The sequence below is a fragment of the Capra hircus genome, chromosome 16 (assembly GCF_001704415.2).
Source record: "Capra hircus breed San Clemente chromosome 16, ASM170441v1, whole genome shotgun sequence".
Classification (NCBI taxonomy): Eukaryota; Metazoa; Chordata; class Mammalia; order Artiodactyla; family Bovidae; genus Capra; species Capra hircus.
The window spans coordinates 47,968,798-47,983,387 of record NC_030823.1 but is presented as its reverse complement, the minus strand read 5'-3'; the positions used below and the strand labels follow the sequence as shown (position 1 = coordinate 47,983,387).

At 54.9% G+C, this 14,590-nt stretch overlaps 1 protein-coding gene across 3 annotated transcripts; it reads right to left on the bottom strand.

The window, feature by feature from the left end:
• On the bottom strand, positions 118-11,859 carry WRAP73 (WD repeat containing, antisense to TP73). 3 transcript variants are annotated; one of them, XM_018060462.1, is made up of 13 exons: positions 11,708-11,856; positions 8,508-8,648; positions 7,805-7,957; positions 7,201-7,317; positions 5,601-5,673; positions 4,296-4,399; positions 3,565-3,651; positions 3,126-3,260; positions 2,974-3,051; positions 1,932-2,031; positions 1,164-1,289; positions 627-818; positions 118-452 (listed from the first exon to the last, which is right to left on the bottom strand). In XM_018060462.1, exons 1-13 carry the CDS (start codon positions 11,774-11,776, stop codon positions 310-312), a joined length of 1,518 nt encoding a protein of 505 aa, XP_017915951.1. In that variant the 5' UTR covers positions 11,777-11,856; the 3' UTR covers positions 118-309. The 3 variants fall into 3 exon arrangements, with proteins under 3 accessions (XP_017915951.1, XP_017915952.1, XP_017915953.1); XM_018060463.1 differs by lacking the exon at positions 8,508-8,648 and having other exon boundaries at positions 11,708-11,854; XM_018060464.1 differs by lacking the exons at positions 118-452; positions 627-818 and adding an exon at positions 825-1,069 and having other exon boundaries at positions 11,708-11,859.

Below are 14,590 nucleotides of genomic sequence, written 5' to 3'. Positions count from 1 at the left end.
GGACTGGCCACCTGGGGTGCAGTTACTTCCCCTAAGACAAGTGAACCCCAAACTTAAAACTGACCTGAAGACTTTCCTGTGACTTAAACCTTTTTAAAAAGTAAGCATTAGCCATTTTATAAACGAACAAATATTTATTTTAAATAACAAAAATTACAGTTTATTACATAGATATTTACAAAAACACCTTGCTATAGCAAAATGAAAGCAAATCCTTTCCTCTGGGCCCTGGAAGGAAAACTCGCCCAAGATGCTCTGCTTCTGTCCCATGGCCAGTGTGTGCCACCTGGGCCTGACCGTGCCCGGGTCCTATGTGCAGTCGCCCCGCTGCCCGAAGGCCATACGCACCCCCTTCTCCATCTCCAGGAAGCACAGGCAGAAGTGGTCCTTGCTCAGGAGGGCTAGAGAGTCCCCGCTCGGATGCCAGCACAGGGAAAGCACCTGGAAGTCACCTGGAGAAGGCAGGCGGCCAGAGGTTAGGGGAGACCCGAGTCCTAGGGTGACCCAGCTGGAGTCCCGAAGTTCAGCGTGACCCAGCTGGAGTCCCGAAGTTCAGCAGGCGGGCCCTGAGGTTCACGGGCAGGTGCCTCCCCAGAGCATCTGCTTGTGTCCCTGCCCACGCTCACCTTCCCCGGGGACCTGCACCGACACGCAGCCTGCCGGCGACCACAGGTACACCTTGCTGCCCCCTGTGCAGATGGCCAGCCGGGGCTGCTGTGGGCCCCACTGGAAGGCGCGCACAGTGCAGAGCTGCTCCAGCACCGCCAGCAGTCTCAGCTTCCGGATGTCCCAGATCCACACGGCGTTGGGGACGCTGTCTGAGGAGGAAGGGGCACCCAGGCTCACGTTCACCCCTCGCTGCTCTGCTCCAGTCCCCAGCCTTTCACCAGTGAGGATGTTCATCTTCCCCAGGGTCATGGGGCGGGGCGGGAAACGGGGGCATATCCTGTGGGCCTGGAGCCCTGCTCTTTCCCAAACATGGAGCAGAGGGCGCGGAGGCTTGGGCTTGAGTGGCTGCTGCTCTGACGGGGCAATGGGCCCCAGACACTACTGCTGCAGGATGTCCACCCTGCCAGCAGCAGGAGAATGAGAAGTGAGCGCGGGAGGCCCGGGCCCCGGAGGAGGCTGACAAGGGGAAAGCACACACGGGATGGGCCACTGACCGTTCCTCGTGGCCAGGAAGTAGTTGTCAGGACTGAAGGCCAGTGCCCCAACGCCGATCCTGGGGTTGGCTCTGTCAGTGGCCGGCTTTAGGGTCTGTAAGGAGACCGGCATCGAGGCAATCTCGTCTGGGTGGGAAAAGAAAGCGCTCTGAGCCTCCCTGAGGGCGAGCTGCCTGGGTCTGCGGTGCTGCCCGCAACGGGAGAGGAGCTGAGTGTAACTACCCGTGGGGTGAGGAGGCCAGCAGGGGCAGGCAGGGTCTGACAGAAGGCAGGGCTGTGCAGGCACCAGGTCCGCCCTCCCACGCGAGGCTGTGGTCCCAGAGCTGTGACAGGCTAGGCAACACCGCAGGGCCTGGTGGTCGCCCAGGCCCAGTGGCTCTTCTGATGCCCCAATTACTCCCACTTTATGATGAAACTGAACCAGAAGTGACCTCTGCGCCCCAGATGCAGCTGCAGCTCCTCCCTGAGCCCTCTGATGGCCTCCCACTCACCCAAGAAAAGGTTAGCATTCATAAAAAAAAGTCCTCTCAGGACCAGCCAACAATCAGGAGACCCAGGGCATGAATTCAATCCACGGAGCCAGAGCCCAAGCAGCCTGCTGGCTCTCAGATGAGAATACTGTCCACCAGGTATCACCGGAGAGGAAAAGGATTGAAAGGAAAAATGGGAGTATCTGGAGTCTCCCTGGACCAAGAGGGCTTTTTCTCATAATGAAAAGAAAGGAAAGGGAGAGAGACAAGGGCGGCACCACCCGGCTGAGCCGCTCACATTTGCTCTCTGAGGACGTCAGGGGCCCGGTCGCTGCTCGGGGTGGAGGGAAGGCCAGGTGGCCCAGTGGTGGACTCTTCTCGGCCTCCTTGTACACCACCTGGAAGAGAGATGGCCTGGGCAGCAGGTGTGGCCGTGGTCCCTCACTGTGCCCTCCTGGACCTTCTCCACGAGGTCCCGCCTGCAGCCGGCATTTCAGTGGAGACAGGTGACAGACGGGCCAGGGCCGGGGCACGTGTCACCAGAGGCCGGATGGGGAGGACGAACGGCCGTGGGGTAAAGGACCCGAGGCGAACCCTGTGAGGCCTTGTGTCAGTCCCACTCCTGCACCTCCAGTGGGTCCTCCAGTTACCACCCATGTCGGGACATCCGTCCATTCACAGGCTCCCCAGAAACCCACCCAGACCCCAGGACTGTATAGTGGCCCACCCCCTGCTTCCTCCTCAACCCACACCTGTCTTACTTGGGTCCCTCACCTGCGGGCAACTCATCAGGTGTCTGTCCCCATCCCTGCCCTGAGGCCGGGGTGTCTGCCCTCATCCTCATTGTCCTGCCCCCTGCCCCAAGAAAGGCTGGCTGTCTGGGTCCCTACAGTCTCCCGCACCTTGTCAGGGGCCTGCTGAATAAACAGCTCAATCCCTCCTCAGGGCCTCTGCATTGCTATTCTGTTCGCACTGCCTGAATCGCTCTTCCCCAGACCCTGCACCACTTCTCCCAAGGTCCGCCCCAGGGCCCCTTGGCAGGCAGCCTTCCCACCCTCCCAGGGAAGGCTCCAAGGGAAAGAAGCCGCCTGCTGATCTCTGCCTGGCCCAGAGCTGCTGGTCCCAGAGTCGTGGGGCTGGGGGTGGAGGAGGCTGGGAAGGACACCACTTGGGACCCTTTGGGAACATGGCGGGAGAAACAAGGGCCACGGGAACGTCTGCGGTTAGAGTGTTTCAGCATCAGAAGACCATGGGACGTGAGCCCCTGTAGCACTTACACTGATAGCGTAAAGTGAAAGAGCAGCTTTCTATCCCTTCCTCAAACACACTTCCAGACTTACTATTTTGGGATTATTGACGGTTGCAGGATGCTCAAACTCCGTGATCATTTTCCAAGTCACGTGGTTAAGAATCCGCACCTGGGAGAACCACATGGTCAGAGCCTCCGGGGCGCTGGCTGTGCCTGGGCTTTGCCCCACAGGCCCCCTCCCACCTTTCCATCGTAGCTCCCGATCGCCAGGAACTGACTGCTGGGGCTCCAGGCCACGGACTTGATGCCCAGGGACCACTCGTAAGCACAGAAGGCAGACAGCAGCCGGCCATCCAGGGAGTAGAGCAGGACCTTGTACTGCAGAGACAGTGAAGGCATCACTGAGCCTGTGGCGTGCGAGGCAGCCTCCCCAGGGGAGTGAGACTTGGGCAGGGAACCTGCCCTCCTCCACAGTGGTGGGAAGTGGAGACGGGGACGGTACTGGAGGAGCAGAGAGAACATTGTGGAAAAGGGGAAGCTGGGTCTTAAATCTAAAGACTTGTAATAAGAGCTCCTCAGCTCAACATCTGAAAAAGGCAGAGTTCACGCTTGAGGCGTTCAGAGAGGGTGAGAAACACACAGCAGTGCTACAAGCAGAGTGCGTCCTGAGCGGGCTCCCTACCTCCAGGCAGGAGTCCCAGACAGCCAGCACGCAGCCGTTGGGGGCCCACTCGATCCCTGCCAGGTCCTGAGTGTCCGTGTCAAAGTGCTTCCCAGGCAGGCGGGGGGGGTGGGGGGGGAACAGATGACATTGAGAACATTTTTTTCAACAAACACACGAACATCTATCTCATACCTGATGCGTTAACACAGGATTTAATCTCCTCATCTAGCCATGAACAGAAACACCAGCTGTGTACTCCTGCCATGACAGGGCGAGCAACACGCAGCCACGATGTGGCTCAGGCCTCCGTGCGGCTGAGTCTCACCCCTTTAAGATTAGCTCAGGGGAGACCCTCCCAGGACATCACTGCCGTGGTCAAGGAGGCCGCCATCCAATACCATCCAGGATCCAGCCCAGCCTCCTGCCCATCCAGGCACGTGGTCAGTATTAACCTGCAGCTCATTCCTCCTCCTGATGCGGGCACATGGACGCTAAGACCACTGAGCCAACAAGCCTAGCGGCTCCCATCTGGGGGACTGTTAACTGCTAACACTCTGTGAGCCCACGTGGTCTCACCAGATCCCGTGAACACCTGCCCGTGTGTGTGCCATGGGGTAACAGGCAGCACCCACCTTTGAAAACATGGAGCTGCCTTTCTCACACCACCCTGAAGAGCCTCTGGGATCTTTAAGAACGCACCTCCACCCCACCCCGCCCCAGGGTCACGGTGCTCCCGGTGTGCGCCTCACCCGTAGCAGCTGCCAGTCACTGCAGACGAAGATGCTCACATAGTCCCTGCAGTCCCGCCTCTCTGCCAGCGCCAGGTAGCGGCCGTCCCTCGTGAAGGTTATTCCTGCCGAGAAGAGGGAAAGGTCCTGGGATCGAGAAGCAGTAGTTTTCACATTAGAAGGAGAGAGAGAAGGCAGAGGTCTGAAGAGGGGACGCAGCACACAGACCTTGAGTCTGCGGCAGAGTGTGGGCACATGAGGCAGGGTCCCCATACCCTCGATCGGGCTTCTGACGTACAGAGAACCTGTGAGACACACAGGGTGCCCTGAGCCCCGATGAGCCTCTAAATGTTACTGGGAAGTGTGGAGCCCTATGGGATGCTGTATTCTCAGGAAATCAACTGCAAGAAGCTCAGCTGGGTCAACGCAGGCTCGTCACCGCAGCTCCTATTTTTACTTTTGAATTTAAATTTGGAAGAAGTCAATTTAAGGTGAGAATCTGGCTGAAACGTCAGACTGTCCCTTCCAGGTCCATATCAGTGAACTGAGTTCTCAGCCACACTTCACACCTCAAGAGAACACCTAAGTGACAGAGCTGCTGTTTCACCAAGAAGCATGCGTGTCATCTGGAGAGACACTAACATACAAACTAACATGTGAGCTTCAAGCCGCTGATGGCAACAGAAAGAACAGAAAAACCTCTCAAATCATGTGATGCTTCCTTCTGTTTATTAACTAGAAGACAATCAAGTAATTTCATGATTCAGGAGGGGGGGCATCGACGAGCTCTCAGGTTCAGTTAAACGTGTGTGGGGGGTTAACTGAGGGCACAGTGGACACACGCCCTTCGTCCCTCCTCTGAGACATACGGATGGGATAGGTCACTATTCCCCTCTACAGAGCTCAGAGTTAAGTCAACGGAGGATTCATTTCAAAATCCGCTGTGTGGGGTGGGGTCCCGGGACTGACGCAAACAAGGAAGGATCTGACACCCAGCTCTGTGACAGATATACAGGATTTTCATGTAAACCCTTCTTTGACATCTGTTAAACAACATTCTCTTTAGTAGTTGTGATCACAGAACAGGGAAGCCCTGCTCTTCTGGAGACGCAGGTGGGGGAAGGCTTACAGAGAAGTACTAGGGGATCTAGGATGTACTTTAAAACAATCAGCGGGATGGGTGGGTATAGAGAAAAAAGATTGGCTGTGAGCTGAAATACAGTTGAGGCTACTTTTGTCTGTGTTTGAAATTTCCCAGGATAAAAAGGTCTCCAAACCCCAAAACAACTACAGAGAAATGGCCTCTGAGTAGCTCTAATGACTCACCCTGCTGACAAGCCTTAGGGTATTTGATGTAGGACACGGACTTTGTGCACAAGGACCACACAGTTATCCGCAGCTGCAGGGGAAGGGGGAGGAAGAGAAAGGAAACCGTTAATTTAGCACTCTCGAAAGACTGTTGCGAGTCACTTAGGTCCAGATTGCCCACACCTAAACAAGAGATTTACTGAAGCAAAAGTATCAGGAGTCCCACGGTGTTTTCTGTCTGAAGAAGTGTGTCAAACTCACATCTACAATTGCTAAATGTTTTTTTTTTTGGTGGTGCTATGTGGCTTGCAGGATCTTTGTTCCCCAATCAGGGATCAAACCCAGGACACGGAGGTGAAAGTGGTGAGTCCTTACCACTGCACCAGCAGAGAACTCCCACAATTGTTAATTTTAATGGGCTTAGTGTTTGGTTTTCATTTTGTGACAGTATTATCTGAGTGACACAAAATTAAACATAAGTGCATTTTAGTTCAAAGTATAGTCAGCACCCCTTTCTGCCTGATAAATTAAGCTTTATCACAGGCACAGCAGTCCATGGAAGGCCCAGCATTTCTGGGGGATTCAGCATCCAGGGGTCCAAGAAGGCATGCCCTGGGATAACAGGCCAGGGGTGCTACAGTCAAAGTTTTCATATAGTAGCGAACCTAAAAATGTTTCTCAGAGAAACTCATCTAGGAGAGACAGCCACACAAGATGCCCCGCAGTCTCTTGAAGCAGTGAAGCGGGTGAGTTGCCCTGCCTTGCTAGGTGGCTGGGCCTGGGGTCGGCAGGGACAGGGAGTGGCCCGACTGTCTGAGTGGAGGCTCTGCAAAGGATTTCTGGGGGACCCACTGCAGGCACGTCACACGCAGGGGCTGGAAGAAGCTGTGCCAGTGAAGGACCAGGATGTCCAAAGCCCCCATGGTCCCCTGACGTGATGTGTTTGGGAGGCACAGGCACACCACCCAAGCTGTCTCTGATTTACAGTTGGATGTCAAAGGTTCTTCTTCCCACTCAGAGCTCCTGCCCAGGGTCCTGCATCCCAAGGGAGCCCAAGGCTTGAGGAGCAAATGAATGAGGAGGTTAGAGACACACAGATCAGATGTCTCCAGGGAAAGATGTAAATTTGAGCACTGTTGCCGTTCAGTCGCTAAGTCGTGTCCGACTCTGCGACCCCACAGTCTGCAGCACGCCAAGCTTCCCTGTCGTTCACTATCTCCCCGCATTTGCTCAGACTCTTGTCCACTGACACAGTGATGCCGTCCAATCATCTCATCCTGTCACTCCCTTCTCCTCTTGCCCTCAATCTTTCCCAGCATCAGGGTCTTTTCCAACCAGTCGGCTCTTTGCATCACTGAAGTTCTTTTCTATTGTTGAATCAAAGGACCTGTCTAAATCCTTAAAGATACTATTTGAGATGTTCTTTTTAAAAACCTTTTCTCATTAAAACTGGGCAAAAAGATTACATAACAACACTCATGGGCTTATAATGCTCTAACCATTTGTGACATACATCCTCCCCGCTAGACCACTCCCTCCAATCCTCCCAAGTGATCAGGACAAGGGGTGAGGGCTGACTGTCCTGTGGCTGAGGCAGGTATTTGGGGTGTCCACTCACATGGAATTCCGTCGTGTTGAGGATGTGGCGCCCGTCGGGGCTCCAGGAGGAGGCCACCAGCCCCGCCGAGCCCTCGTCTATCTTGCAGTGCCACTCTGGCTGCTCCAAGGACCACACCTGGACTCACAAAAGAGATGAATCCGTTTGCTACTCAGGCTTAAGAACAACTGGTGAGCTGCATGGAAGCAAAGATGGGCAAACTCTCAGAATCCTTCAGTTCGAAGGACAGGTCCTGGGTTGCACCATACTTCTCAGTGATGTCACTCTGTTGTGGTCCGAAGGGTTTATTCCCTTTGCTGTCTGAGATCTCACTTAGCTAAGTGTGGGGTCTATAACAAGACACATCTCAGCACTCCCTAACACAGGAACCAGCTGGGCTGCTTGCTGAACACTTCCTGTTACAGAATGAACTAGGGTACGGATCAAGGACATTTACATGCTTTCTTGTTTTTAAAAGTACTTTAACTATTACAGCACTATTATAATGTTAAAAGAAAATAGGCTTTGACCTGTGCAGCCTCTTCCTCCATACCAGCAGGGCACAGAACAAGGCCCTGGGTGGGGGCTGTGCTTAGGGGGAGGAGGGAAATCCATCCGGAGGTACCTGCACGAGCCCCCGCTTGTACAGGGCACACAGGATGAAAAGCGAGTCGGCCGACCACTCGAGGTGCTGGATCTGGTCCAGGCATGTGTATAGCTGGAGGATCTGCAGGGTGTTTGCATCCCTGACCACCAACCGGTACTGGACGCAGGAAGCCTGGAGGGGGAGAGAGATCATGGCGGGGTGGGCTCCAGAGGAGGGCGCTCTTGGGACGGCAGGGTGCTCTTGGGATGGCAGCGTGCCCTCCAGTCAGGATGGCTGCCTCCTCTCCCTGCACACACGCTTTCCATCTAGATGGTCTTGTGTTTACCATGTGAACAGCCTATTCCGAACAAAGATGAGTTAGCAGAAAGATGAAGCGTAAATGTAAAACCAGGTGCCCAGCTGTTAAGCCCCAGGAGGAAGTATTACTGCAGAACTCTACCGGCATCATTTCTGTGCCTGTCTTCACTGCATAACAAATGCTAAAGCAGGACATGGCACTGGGCAAAGGCCCTCTGAGAACAACCAGTTCCCCTCTGGTTCTACCACCTGCAAACAAGCTGTGTGTGAGGCGCGAGGAGGGGGCTGCAGACTGCCGGTGAGAACGATCCAGGAACACAGCTCCCTTTGGTTCAGTGTCTAACCTGGACCCAAACCAACAGAAAGTCAATATACAGGTCTGAAATTCTGCAAGTGTAAGGACACGTCATAAATGTCCATTTACCTGTGATGAGAGAACAGATAATACACACTGGTGTCTCCCCACAGGTCCTGACACAGGCTCCTGATGAAACCCTCGGAAGTCCTGGGGGGCGGGAGCATCTCTTATTCTACCGAGGCAACTCTGGGTGGGCTCCTGGGGGGACTGTCACCAGAGAGACCAAGCCAAGATTAGAGGCTTGAAATTCTCAGCCCTGCTCTCTTCTCTTCAGCAAAAAGGGCTCACAATGGAGTGAATGATCACCCAGGTCTATGTGGTGAAGCCTCCAAAAAATCCCAAAGACGCAGGGTCCAGAGCTTCCAGGTGGGCAAGCACACCCACATCCTAGGAGGGTAAGTAAGTGAAACTCACTCAGTTGTGTCTGACTCTGCGACCCCATGGACTATACAGCCCATGGAATTCTCCAGGCCAGAATACTGGAGTGGGTAGCCTTTCCCTTATCCAGGGGATCTTCGCAACCCAGAGATCAAACTCAGGTCTCCCACATTGCAGGCAGATTCTTTACGTATCCCACATTGCAGGCAGATTCTTTACCAGCTCCACAGGGACAGAACTCCTGCACTCAAGACCCCCAGATCTCACCTTCTTTATCTCTTCATGTGCCTGCTCACCTGTTCCTTTATCACACCCCTTAATAATATGGTAAATCTGTTTTTCTGAGCGCAGAGTCACTCCAGCAAACTAATGGAACCCAAAGAGGAGGTCATGGAGCCTACATCCAGTTGGTCAGGAGCAAAGGTGACAACCTGGACTTTCAATTGCAGTCTGAAAGGTGGGGGGCAGTGTTGTGGGGCTGAGCCCTCCACCTGTAGGCTCTGTGCTCTCTCCAGGTGGACAGTGTCAAAACAGACTCAAACTGTAGGACACCCAGCTGGTGTTGGGGAGAACTGCTTGGTGTGGGGGAAAACCCCACACAGTAGGTGACCAGACGTTTCAGAAGTGTTCAGTATGGCAGTCGTTTGAGAGGAAAAGGGACTGACAGAGGGAGGGCTGGGGGGTTTCTTACACACCCATTAAGGTTTTCCTAACCCTGAGTTTGGAAACATTTAACTCCTAATATAGTGTTCTTAAAGATACAGTTACTTTATGTCCGTATTTGTTAATAATACCCAAATCCAAGCAAATGACTTCTATGACTGGTGATACTTATCTATTAACCAGAGAGTGCATCATCATTCAAAAATCAAGAACTGACTTCTGAATGTTAATTGCCTCATGTTGGTACTTATCAAGGTCAAACTGGATTGTTAGGTTTTTGTTTTATGAACTTTCATTTTTAAAAAGCCAATGAGTTCCACCTGGGAAAAAAAGAGTGTGAAATGGACTGCTGATTAGAACAAATATCCTGCTTTTTTTTTTTGGTCCCTGCTTATTTTTTCACTTTGTAGCTTTGAAAGCTGTGATCAGTTACCACAAACTCCTGGTAAAATGAAATGTCTGTAGCAACACTTGGAAAAACTGTATCAAATCTGTTGCAAGATGTTAAAAATGGCAACATGGCCCTACTTTTCTCAGCTGTTTAGGACAGAGCTTTGAAGAACATGGTTCCAGTAACATTACTACCTAGGCTCACAATTTTAATCAGAATGTAAAACTAAAACGTACCATAACTAAATGAGGAAATGTAATCTTTGTCTCCCTAATTCACTGGAAGTTTCATGTCAGTGAGTGAAAGTCACTCAGTTGTGTACAGACCCTTCGGAATCCCATGGCTATACAGTCCATGGAATTCTCTAGGCCAGAATACTGGAGTGGGTGGCCTTTCCCTTATCCAGGGCATCTTCCCAACCCAGGGATCGAACCCAGGTCTCCCACATTGCAGGCGGATTCTTTACCAGCTGAGCCACCAGGGAAGTTTCATAAATGACCAAAAAACAAATTTATTGGGGAGTATTCTGAAAAGTATACCAAGGTTTTCGGTGTGCCATTTAAGCTAAAGGTATTTTGTATTTTGTAGCTGAATACCATACAATGTGATTTAAAATAAAACCTCCATAAAGAAGGTAAACATGTAATTTGAGCTATTAATACATCCACCCTCAAGGACAAATGGAATGTTAACAAAGCTCAGACTGAAAAGACAAAACAGGAAGCATCAGTTAATAGTTAATGAAAATAAGTACAGTTTTTAAAAAGCATTATTTTTTCTTAATGTCTTTCCAGTGCCAATTATCACCCACCCACCACATCTCCCCCCAAGATTCTGAGAATGTACACTGATCATACTGGTATATTTCAAAACTTACATTTCATGTATGAGAGCTCAGTGATGTGAGAACCATTCTGCCATCCACGGAATGAGCAACTCAGATACCAGGAGTGTGGACCACTCTCTTTATCTGAGCACAGAATGCTAGTTACCTAAGTCATTCATCTGGCGTGTGGTAGAGACCCTCGAAGGGGGCTGGAAAAGGTGACAACAGCTAGCTGCAGCACTGCACCGTTTTATAGCCAACAGGACTATATACCTGCCTTTTGTTACAAACAAACATCAAAGCTATGGTTTTTCCAGTAGTCATGTATGGATGTGAGAGTTGGACCATAAAGAAGGCTGAGAGCCAAAGAATTGCTGCTTTTGAGCTGTGGTGTTGGAAAAGACTCTTAAGAGTTCCTTGGACAGCAAGGAAATCAGGGCAGTCAATCCTAAAAGAAATCAACCCTAAAAACTCATTGGAAAGGCTGATGTTCAAGCTGAAACTCCAATACTTTGGCCACCCGATTCGAAGAGCCAACTCATTAGAAAAAACCCTGAAGCTGGGAAAGATTGAGAGCAGGAGGAGGAGCAGATGACAGAGGATGAGATGGTTCGATGGCATCACTGACTCAAGGGAGCAAACTCCAGGATATAGTGAAGACTAGGGAAGCCTGACGTGCTCCAGCCCATGGGGTCAGAGTCGGACACGACTGAGACTGAACAAGAGTCCACGTTTACTGTGTCCTCAAGTCTGCGAAGACAGCGTTGCTTTACCTGCTTTTAACAGATGGAAACCGAGGTGCTGGCAGCTTCCCGGGTTCCCAGAACGCAGCAAGTGTCCAGGTACCCTGCACGGAACCACTGCCCAGGTCACCTGCCTGGGGCCCACACCTGCTACCTCCTTCCGGGCCCCAGGTACGCCCCACCCCCTCGGTTCCTCGCCGCCCCGTGCGGATACGCGCCTCCTCGCGGAAGGCGCGCCTTCGGCCCAGGCCCGGCGGCCGCTCACCAGGTACTTGCCGTCCGGGGAGAACTTGCAGAGCAGGCTAGAGAGCTTGAACACCTCGGAGAAGTTCATGGCGGCCGCTGCACCCGGGGGCCCGCCAAGCCCGGCCGGCCCGGCCAGCCGCAACCGCCCCTCCGCGACCGGAAGTGACGGAAGGGCGGGAAGCGTGCCGCAGCCAGTCAGGGCCCCGGGTGACGCGCGGCATTGTGGGGCTTGTAGTTCACTACCCCGCCCAACGCGCGCAGCGGCGCCTTAAAGGAGACAAGGTGTTTCGTCCCACCCGGGATTTCCGCCGGTGCTCACGTGTGGGAAGTCCCCTCCAACTAAGGTTGCCACATAAAAATGCAGAAAGTGCACTACAGCTGAATTTAGATAAACAACGAATCATTTTCTAGGATAAATATGTTCCCCAATACTACGTGACACATATGCTTAAAAACTATCCGCTTGTCTGAAGTTAAAACGTGTCGTCCTATGTATCTGTGTATTTGTGTTCATGTATTTGTATACACACATGAATATGAAATATGGTGCATAGTACGTATATTATATTCTATACATAGAGTATGACTAAATATTCGTTGTTCTTCGTTTGTCTTTTGGCTGAGTCCGGCAACATGCTTCCAGCGAGGCCCTCACTTGGCGATTAGGAACTTCTCTGATCCTAGAGAGAACGAATTTGGCGCTCGCACCGCGCAGAAACCTCCTGGATCTTGCGCGCCCGCTTGTCCATCACACGCACGCACCTGCGCTCGGACCCGTGAGGAGAACAACACCCGGGCTGGGACCACAGCCCCGCCGCAGCCCGCACGGCACGGACTGGAGCGAGCTCCTGCGTTGGCGCTGGCTCTGCTGGCCTCCCTCGCCGCCCCGCGCGGGCCTGTCCTCTTGCCCACTAGGGACTCCTGGTCCTCTTCGCCCTCGCGAATCTGCCAGGCTCTGCCGGCGCCTCTAGATCGCGCGGACCGGGACATCCGCCCCCGCTCTTGCATCCTGAGATCCGAGATCCGGCCCGGGTCCTACTCGCATCCGCGCGAATCCGGCCTGGTCCTGTGTCCTGGGGAAGCCCCCTCCAGCTTCCCAGAACAAACGGGTAGGGGATGCGTGCAGGCGTCCTGTTGGCCGGTACCAGCCATTTTTGTCCCTGGCCAGATCAAACCCTGTGTGTGATTCGTCTTTGGGTACCCCAACCCCCATACCCCGCACCTTGCAAGTAGTAGGTGATCAGTAAAGGTGTGTGGCAGTCAGCCAGATGGGCCAGATGAGGTGCGGACCCGTGCACCAGGCCTGGCTGCGCGCAGTTCCAGGGCAATTCTGCCGCGCGGGTTCCCGTGGCCTTGAGGCAGGTAGCGTTGAGCGCCAGAAGGCAGCGCACAGCAGGTAACCGCTACCTTGAGCAGTTCAAAACTCGCCAGCCTGTTGGTTTCTTCAGCCAAGACCCTAGGACTATATGGATGCGAGGGCGACCGGTCTATGGAGCCCCAGGTGTGGGCGCCCTAGGAAAGTCTTGGTCTGAAGCGGGTCTCTGCGCGTAGAAATCAGTTACCAGTGCACTACTCACGTGCCGCCGTGGACACCCGCGCATACCGGCGCAGCGCGGAACGAAACCCAGCTCCTAGCGCGCGACGCGGTGGCCGGGGGAGGGAGCAAGGTGCCGGCTTCGAAACGGGAGTGTTTGTGTTCGGAATTACTCCCCGGGTCCTGTGGGCACATCTTCCGCTGGGCCGAAGGAGTCGCGTCCAGAGAGTATTCCCGCAGATCCACAATGCGGACAGGGGCGGGAGCGGGGCTGTGACCTCGGCTGGGTAAGCGATGTAGGTGGCGAGCCCGCCAGGGCGGAGGAGCCCGGCTCGTACCACCCGGAAGCGAGCGGCTTCATTTAATCCCGGGTCCTGGGGTTGCGACTTTCATCTCCCCAACCCCCGCCCCCGCCGCAGGCCACAGCCAGTGCGAGCACTCTGCAGACCTGGGTGGCCGCGCTCCTACGATGCCCAGCCCTTCCCCTGCCCCGTGGATCCTCTGCTCCCGGCGCGGAGGGGTCCCGCGCCCGGGGGGTGGAGGACGGGGACCCGGAAGATGCGACGTCCCGGGGACAGGAAGGCGTCGGGCCGCGGAGTCAGCATCTCTGCCCTCCACGTGCGCGCCCCTAAGCCGGCCGAGAGCCACTGTCCCGTTTCCGCAGCATTAGGACCCCAGGGCCCGGCCCGCGTCCAACACGAGGTAGGCGGCCCCGCCGGGACCGGGAGGGGCGACGCGCGCCAAAAGGCGGCGGGAAGGAGGCGGGGCAGAGTGCGCCCCAGGACCCCGACTCGGACGCGGCCAGCTGGGGGGGCGGAGCGCCGGATGGCAACCTTAGCCCCAGCCTGGCGCTGTTGCCCCTTGCTCCTCTTGCCAACGGCTGAGCGGCCCGCGCTGCCTTCCCGCCGGCCGGCTGCGGAAGGCGCTAACGCTGGCGGCCACCCCTCCCCGCGGCGCCTCCCCTCCCCGCGCCCATATAACCCGCCTCGGCGGCCGGAGCCCGCCCTGCCTCCGCGCCCGCGCCCGCCAGGCCGCACCCGCCTCTCGTCCCGCGTCCGCCCTACGCGCACGAAGGGGTTACGCGGCGAAGCCCGGGCTAGCGCCAGGCGATTCCCGGGGCTCCGACGGCACCAGGTAAGCAGCACCGGGACCTGGCGCAAGGGGCCTGGGCGTGTTTGGGCTCCGTCGGCGGGGCCTGAGTCCTAGCCGCGGGCGCATGGGCTCGCGGCTTCGAAGCTGGGAGTTGGTGAGAAGAGACCCTGTGCACGAACTCGAGAAAGGCTGACCTGGGGTCTCCCTCGAGTACGAACAGCTATTGACACTGGGCGCGGTGAGGCGGCAGGGAGCCAGAGTCCAGCCGGGGAGGAG